Source organism: Rutidosis leptorrhynchoides, chromosome 9 (genome assembly GCF_046630445.1).
Source record: "Rutidosis leptorrhynchoides isolate AG116_Rl617_1_P2 chromosome 9, CSIRO_AGI_Rlap_v1, whole genome shotgun sequence".
NCBI classification, from domain to species: domain Eukaryota; kingdom Viridiplantae; phylum Streptophyta; class Magnoliopsida; order Asterales; family Asteraceae; genus Rutidosis; species Rutidosis leptorrhynchoides.
In genome coordinates this window covers 340,716,175-340,725,280 of record NC_092341.1, presented here as the reverse complement: position 1 = coordinate 340,725,280, position 9,106 = coordinate 340,716,175, and the positions used below count along the sequence as shown (strand labels likewise).

General features: G+C 38.2%; 1 protein-coding gene across 1 annotated transcript; it reads left to right on the top strand.

The window, feature by feature from the left end:
- Window positions 1-642: 642 nt before the first annotated feature.
- On the top strand, window positions 643-7,256 carry LOC139869384 (uncharacterized). The gene is made up of 2 exons (XM_071857702.1): window positions 643-786; window positions 6,372-7,256. The coding sequence occupies exon 2, from the start codon at window positions 6,372-6,374 to the stop codon at window positions 7,206-7,208; it is 837 nt and encodes a 278-aa protein (XP_071713803.1). The 5' UTR covers window positions 643-786; the 3' UTR covers window positions 7,209-7,256.
- Window positions 7,257-9,106: the final 1,850 nt, after the last annotated feature.

The window sequence follows — 9,106 nt, the reverse complement described above, 5'->3', positions numbered from 1 at the left end:
AACAAATACTTGCCCAAATCCCACCTTTCCAAATTTTCTATCAATCTTATAAGACGGGGAACCACCAACCTGGACCTATTGATAAAGGAGAATCAAAAGAGAAAATTATCATTACTTATCACACTATACATGAAAAATATAGGTGGCTAATTATAAAGGATTAAACTTTGATCAACCATTGCAAAAAAAAAAAAAAAATGACTTCACAAAATATTAAGCAGTCATGAAACCAATCTGCAACAACACAATGACAAACAGAATAAACAAAACGTTATTACTCCATATAACAGTATCGAACAACCTAAAAAGCTTATTATAACAACACAATGAACCATTACAACAACAACACAAAACTCAATCCCACATGTGTGAGGTATAGGGTAAGTAAGATGCAAACAATCATTCATCTATTCTATAATTAACAGAAGTTTTTTCACCCAGAGTGAAACACTTTAAGGGTCCGTTTGGTTCGCAGGATTTCATGGGATTTTATGGGATTTTCATTTGAAATCCCATGAAAAGACATGTTTGGTTGGAGTTTTTTTAGAAAGGATTTGCAATTGAAATCCTACAGAGACAAGGGATTCTTAAATCCTTTGGGTTGGAGGAGGATTTCAAATCCTATCAAAATGTCAATTAACATACATCATCTTTTTTAATAAAAAATACACGTCCTGTTTTCTTTCTCCCCAAATGTTTCTTTAATCTTCCTCCTTGTATACCACAGTCCACAAACAAATTTTCTCCATGTTCAAAAATTGATTCTCTCATCATCAAACACGTCAGGTACCATCAAATTTAATAGATAGTAATTTTTACTCAGATTTTTGCATCTGTATCTATTTTCTTTTCATTTTAAGGTTTGTAATTTTATATTTATTTTCTTTGATTTTGGGCTTACATATGTGCTAATTCCATGTTTCGATGTGCAATTTGACTGATTTTGAATGCAATAAAACTGAAATCTGGAACAAGTTTTGGGGTTTGTGTTTGTTTAAGCTCACTAGTGGTGGGCATTATACTTTACATACCTTGACATCCCGTGAACTGCATTTATTCTGATTTACTCCTAATTGGACAAATTACAACATATTTTGTTAGTCATTGTCAATTTAGAGATGGTTTTTATTATTTTGTTCTAGTTGAAGGTGTGAAGTAAAAAAAAACGTATTAATTAGCAAAAGTGGCTCGTGTGTCCATATTCATGTATGTAAGTCTGATACTCACTTCTATATGGTTGTAATCTCAGCATATGCTTCCTGCACTTGAGTAATTACTGCATTATCGAGTTATTCATGTATGGTCTTAAAATATCTTACTGGCTTTTGAAAAAAACTATATTGAAATCCTATAATAAAAGATTTGAACCAAACACACTATAGGATTTCAAATCCCATGGAATTTCAAATCCCATGGGATTTAAAATCCTGGGATTTCAAATCCCCGAACCAAACGCCACCAGAGTAAAGAAAGTTCTCACTCTCAATGTTTTATGGATAGAGAGATTACTCCCGAATGGACCTCCGGGCAATAAGTAAGTTAAAAAAATGCGAGATGCTATAAAAATGGTAGAATTAAATTTTCATGAGTTTTAAACCTGCATTAAGTTCAATTTAGGCTCTAAGCAACAGTCAAATCGCCAACAAATCAACGCTTGCTGTTAACTCAATTGATAGAACCATTGTCTGCTCAAAATAAAGTTAACATGATTGTAAAAATAAGTGAAGGGTAATAAATTTTTGTGCTAAAATGATTATTTCCTAAGTGGTTGCATTATTAAAGTAGTGAACTTAAACAAAATTGTACTCTCAAATGTATAAGCATTAATAATGAAATGTATTTCACAAATTTGACTTAAGCAAACCAAGTCATATACATTTGTTCATAGTATGCAACTGAAGAGGATCAAAAAAAGAAATCTAATAAATTTTACCTATAACGGCATGGATTCATTACTGTTTGGGAATGAATTTTTTTAGCTAAATTTGTAAGGCAACTAAAGAGATTATAGAGCAATTTGAACCCCTTTCATTGTAAAAGAAGTTTTGACCTGGGCAAATTATATGCGTTGCAAATACAACATTGCATCTATACTGATACAGCTACTATTAATTTTTCTCTTAAATTTATGAATTTTGAAGTGATAATCATATCTTTTGAACAAGGCTAATCTAGTATACTCCCATTAGATCGTTTTTGGCCACCAAACACAAAAGGGGAATGCGTGCAAACAGAATCTGAACAAACTGAAGCACGTTAAGCTATTCTTTCAGAGCATCCAATGTGTCCTCAGAACGTAAGAACGCACTGTGTGGCATTATAAGAGCATTCCCATTCATGACTCCCAACTTCATATTAACACGCTGCCACTTCAACGACACATCATCATTTCCTCCTCATTTCTTTTCTATCACTAACCCATCACAACTCACTCCCAATCATGACATACCATCACATGACACTTTATTATTTTATTATTAAACTTAATTATATTATATTATATTATATTATTATTAATATTAATATTGTTAACTCTATTATTGTTTATATTAAATATAAAAATATTATTATTCTGTAGTAGATGGCAAAGTTAAATGTGAATGAATAAATTAAAAATATATTATTTGTTTAAGGATCCAACAAACTAACAAAATCATCTTCTTCCTATTGTATATACATATGAATACGTACGTATATATTTTCTATCTTCTATGAACACCATTAAAACTCACTTTGAAAAGGAAAAAAAGAATAAATACTTGTCTTTCATTATGCTACAAATTCACGAAAAGGACCACGAATTAAAATTGGCGGCATATTCACAGGTCTATGCTATCGGCGTTTTTTTTACGGACTCAATCACGGAATATTCACGAAAGGGTTGGGAGTCCTCTAATGCAGCCTACCACTCCCACTGTTTGTTGTTATGTTTTTGAGTTCAGTTTTGGAACCACGATAGCAAATATTATATATTTACAAAAGTTAGACATTAATATTAGCATTAGAAAATTAAAGAATTATAAAACGCATTTGATTAGTGAGGCTAAATAAATGAATATAAAGATCAAAAAATTTAAATATTTTTCAAAGTCTTTTTGTATTTAAACAGATTAGTGAGGCTAAGTGTAACGACCCGACTTTTTCGACTTGTTTTTGTGCTTTGTGTTTTTGCGAAACTACGTATTTGTGCGTACTGTGCTACTTTATACTCTGGAATCTTTATACACATGGCTTACTTTCATTTATATGATAAAACGTGCCTTTAAGTACGTAGGTTACTTAACTTAATCACCGGATGCCTTTATGACCGTTAGTGTCACTTGACGTTACGAACAAACTGCGTACTGCGTACACGTTTAACTTTTGTCGTAATCGGAATATTATGACTACGAAATCTTAATTATTATTTTATAATAATAATTACTTGGATTATTGGATGCTTAATTACGCGTAGTAATTTACTTATGCTTACTAGTTAGTCTTGTTGGACTTTCTACCTTGTTGGGCCTTAGCCCACCCTACACTAGTTAGTGGACTATTTAATTAGCCCAATTATTAATAGCTAGTGACCCATTAATATGTAAGCCAAATGCCCATTTATTAGAGGGAACATGCTAGCATTTTTGTCAAGTATTATCCTTAATGTTGTATGAGATCCTAACATAAGCACCAACTTTAGATAACCATTAACCAAAAAAGCAAAAGTTGATCTCCCTTGTCCCCCCATGAAAATCACGGCCAAACCCCCCTCCCCTCACCTCATTCACCTATAAATACAAGTCTCATTTCATCCATTTTACACTTGCTCTCATTTATATTTCACACACACTTACTCTCTTATTTCCTCTATAGTCTTTCTCACTCTAAAACTTGTAAGTTTTTGAATTTCTTATTCTTCTTCTCTTATCATTTTCGTGGTCATCATCATCAATAAAGGATCAAGCTTTTTAGCTTTGATCTTGATTACATCTTGTAGATTCAAACTTGGATTTGAATCATTCAAGAACATGGAAGATTCAAGCTTTCTAGCTTTGAATCTTCACCTATTTTGTAGATCTATATCTTTCAACTTTAATCTTGTTATTTTGTTATAAAGATTCAAACTTGTGTTTGTAATCTTCATGTAACTTAAAGATCCAAGCTTTATGCTTCAAGATCTTCAAGAACAACCAAGATGCAAGCTTTCTAGCTTGAATCTTCATATCTTTTGTTGGATCTAAGTTTCCTAACTTATGATCTCATTATTTTGTTATAAAGATCAAAACTTGTGTTTATGGTCTTCATGTAACTTAAAGATCCAAGCTTTATGCATCAAGATCTTCAAGAACACTAAAGGTTCAAGCTTTCTAACTTTATGACCTTATAACTTGTGTGAAAAGGATCCAAGCTCTCTAGCTTAGGGTTCTATCACTTCATTTGACTTAGATTATGTTCATACTTGCTTGATTGAAGTAAAGCTTGTAGCTTTAGTTGTGAATGTAACTTGTAATTGTGTTAAGACTAAGGATATGATGTAACCTTGGTTAATCATCCATCTAAGACTCTTAAATGAGTTGTGTTCTTACTTGGTCTTAACATATTGTGTGTTTATGGTAGAATCTTGGTCAATGTGATGCTAACCCATCAACGAGTTGTACACTTGAAGCTACAAGCATCAAGGATGAGAACCGTGATGAGCATCAAGCACTAAGAACCCCACCAGAGCACCTTGCTTACTCCTGATCAGACCACCTGGGCTACTGGAAAGTTGATTTTCAGTTAGTTCGGTTCGAGTAGATGATTTTCCATTTAGACCTCGTCTTAATCCGAGTTACGGTTTAGGATTTATGGCCTTCCGAAAGTCACTACACCCTATTAACGTTGTGCTGAAATTTCTGACCTACTCGCACTTAAACCATCGCCACGGTCAAACGAAGACGTGTTTGGTTCTAGAAATTGGTCAGCAACTAGAGGACTCCCATACGGAGCCATAGCCACTGATTACGCATCTTTTCGTTTTGTATAGAGGTCGTAGCATCTGACCGAAGTCAGTCTATTGTTTCGATCTCTATTCTTGTCAAACTTACTTAGCTTTTACAATGATGAATGATGATGATGATGACGCTTAAACTTATTTTATGCACTATTAGAACTTATGAGGATAACATACTGACCTAGTAACCTTTGACTTAGGTTGACGACCTTTCGGACCGACTTACTACTTGCATACTTTCATTATCGACTTTACCGCTCTTATCACTGTGAGTTATAGCATCCCTTTTTACTTTAATTATTTTGGGACTGAGAATACATGCGCTTTTTACGTTTTACATACTAGGCACGACTACTTAAACTTTATATATGTGTGGGTTATACAACGGCATAAACTTTCCCCTTAGCTCGGTAACGTTTAGTCATTGGTTTTTGAACCGGTGAACGCGAATCTTAGATATGGATCCATTGGGTTTGACATCCCCATTCGGGCTAGTCGCGCTAGCATTTAACGGGTGTTTAATACTTCGTAAACATACGTACTCGCCAAGTGTACTTTTAGGGGGTTACAAACGTTAAGTTAGTTACCAAGTGCCCACGGTTAAACATATACTTTTCATACTGTTTTGAAACGCTGTTTGAAGCACTGAAATCTCGTGGCCTACCTTACATTACTGTTACAACTTAAACTATAGCTCACCAACATTATTGTTGACGTTTTTAAGCATGTTTTCTCAGGTGTTTAGAGGTTTGTTGCTTCCGCTGTTTAGACTTGCTGTCTTGGTGTTTAAACTTGCTGTTAAGGACCTGCTGTGCTAGAATTCCGCTGCATTACTTAGAGATGTCTCAATCATGGAACTTTTCTTTTGCATTCGTAGTTTATGTTATTTTCAAATAATGACTTTGTAACGACCTTTGTGTCAAATTATCTTTTGTAAACGCTATCTTTTTATGAATGCAAAACTGGTTTTCAAACAGCATATAGTGTTTGACCTTGTAATGATCCTGTTGTTGATGATCCGTACACGATGGTTTTGTACGGGGCGTCACATTTGGTATCAGAGCATTGGTTGTAGGGAATTAGGTTGCATTATTGAGTCTAGACCGGACCGAGTAGGATTCACTAATAGGACTAATCTACAACTTGCTAGTTTACTTGTTTCTGCGGAACTTACTGCATGCTACTGCTTACTTTTACTGCTATATGACGTATACTGCTACTTAATTTTCACTACTGCATGACATTATCTGCTTTCGATTGCATGATACATCTGTACGGTTTGTTATTATTGCCATGCTATTTACTGCTATAGATGATCTAGACTGTCGTAGTTATTTTGCCTAATACGTGCTTGCTTTATGACTTACTGACATGGAAAAAGTTATTTTTCCCTTTTCAGATGTCGGATGTCCCGACCGTTATAATTTTGGAGAGCGACTCAGACTCACCCTCCACCTCGCCTGCCATTGTTGCCGATTCACAGATCCCGTCGTCGACACACTCCAGTGACTCTGGCGCTTCGTCCTCTGGAGCCAGTGGCCATGGACCCGACCCAGTGATCATCTCAGACGGACACGAGGATCCACCGGAGATTCCAGCTCCACTCATCCCAGGACCCTCGGAGCCACAGCACCATTCCGGTGGTGTTGTGATTCCTGGGGAATACGGGGACGTTCCGTTCCGTAATGAGCATAACCATTGGGCTAGACGCCTTCCTGATGGGCGTGTCGTTCTGATCCCACCTTTCAGATATCGAATTATGACTACTGGCCGAGCAGAGCCACCTCCAGCTGTTTTCGACGACTCATCATCCGACGACTCATCCTCTGATGACTCCAGTGATGAGGATTCCGATGAGGACCCTGAGGAGGCGCCCGTGCAGCCACCCTCTACCCCGCCGAAGAAGCGGTATCGTTTCAATGGTACCGTTATTCCAGGGGTTAACGGAGGTAGGTCGTCCGTTAACGCACATGGACTGAGGACTAGGGTCACCGCCCGCAAGCGGGTTGTGCCGTATCCTGCCGATCCATTCGTGCGTAAGGCTTACCATTACGCACCATCTACTTCTGGCGCTGGAACATCTGCATCACCTGTACCATCTGCACCGCCTGCCCCACCAGTATCTCCTTCCGTCGAGGAACTGACGAGGGAAGTGGAGATCCTCCGTGCTCGGGTGACTGAGCTCGAGGACCAGATGTCCCATGTAATGGACATCCTTTACCCACCGTCACCATAGGGCATTGTAGTAGAATTCATTATGTAATCTCGTTTGCAGTTTCATGTTTTACTCATGTATTGTACGAACCTATGCGGATGTATGCAACTTATTATTAATGAATGGAAACTTAGTGTTGTTTACTTTTTGTACGGTGTTCTAATTACGTTACTGTATGATGATTCTGTGGTATCTGTATCTAGTTGCATTACTTAGTTAACATGTGTTGCGTTGATTCCATGTTGGTTGCCATATACTATATTATTATTTATTAAATGCTGGATTTTGACTTAAGTCAAAATTTTTGTTTAGAAGAGCAATGGCAAACGGAAGAGCAGCGCCCACAGCAGTACAAATTGAGGAAATGATTGCTGAAAGAGTAGCTGCAGCTATTGCGGAAATCAACCCACAAGCTCCACCAATTAACCAGCCCATTCATAACGAGTGTACATATAAGGAGTTTCAAAGCTGCAAGCCCCACAACTTTAGTGGTACTGAGGGGCCAGTTGGATTGACTAGGTGGTTTGAGAAACTAGAAGCTGTGTTCCGTGTAAGCAACTGCTCAGAGACGAACAAAACCAAGTATGCCTCCTGTACGCTGTCGGACGGTGCCCTAACCTGGTGGAACACACTTGCTTAGGTCAAAGGTATTGACGAGGCTTATGCTACTCCTTGGGAAGAATTTAAGGGAGCCATGATCGAAGAGTACTGCCCCAGAACAGAGATACATAAAATGGAGGCTGGGTTCTGGGAGTTGAAGGTTGTGGGAAACGATCTTGATGGTTACAACCGTAGGTATCTGGAATTAGCGCTGATGTGTCCCACGATGGTTACCCCGGAGTTTAAGAGAATGGAACGATACTTGTGGGGACTTCTCAAGTCCATTCAGGGAAATGTCACCTCTTCTAAGCCACCCAACGTCCCGGAAGCTATGCGCATGGCACACACCCTGATGAACCAGATCACCCACAAGGAACCTGAGAAAGCGAAATCAGAATCGGGGACTAGTCATGAGAAGCGTAAGTGGGATGGAAACAAGGGAAAGGTCTTTGATCAAAACCCAGCTAAGAGGCATGAGGGTTTCAAGAGAAACAACGACTGGAGGAACCCCAACCCGAACACTAGCTCGAACCCCAACTACAAGGGTAGTCTACCGCAGTGCAAGAGGTGCTACAAGCACCATACCGGGTACTGTAATGTGGTCTGTGAAACGTGCCAAAGGACCGGGCATATTGGTAAGGACTGCAAGATTCCCACCCCAACGGTGAAGACAAACCCTACTGGACCAAGGCAGTGCTATGAGTGCGGACAACAGGGCCACTTCAGGAATGAATGTCCCAACAAGAGAAAAGATGGCGGGCCAGCGCGTGGAAGAGCTTTCAATGTAAACGCAAGGGATGCCCGTGAGAAACCCGACTTGGTTACAGGTATATTCACTATCAACAATCTATTAGCTTCTGACCTATTTGATACTGGTGCCGATAGGAGCTATGTTTGTAGACACTTTTGTTCTAAGATAGATTGGTCGTTAGTTCCTTTAAAGGAGAGTATGCTTGTTGAGGTAGCCAATGGAAAACTTGAGAAAGTTGACCAAATTGGCCGAGGAGCTATTATCAACATAGATGGTGTGAATTTCGAGATTGAGTTGATACCCATCAAATTGGAAAGTTTTGATGTGATTGTCGGTGTGGACTGGTTGACCAAAGTAAGGGCCGACATTATCTGTGGAGATAAAGCTCTTCGTATACCCCACGGAGATGGTGAGCCACTGATTATTTACGGAGAGAGATGTAGTTCGAAACTGAACCTCATTAGTTGCATGAAAGCACAAAAGATCATGAAGAAAGGACGTCTTGCTGTTTTAGCACATGTGAAAACGTTAGAAGCGGAGGTGAAGAGTGTGAATGATGTACGAATTG

Bases quoted from the DNA above. Each gene is read 5' to 3' on its own strand.
- LOC139869384 (XM_071857702.1), top strand. From the start codon at position 6,372: ATGTCGGATGTCCCGACCGTTATAATTTTGGAGAGCGACTCAGACTCA.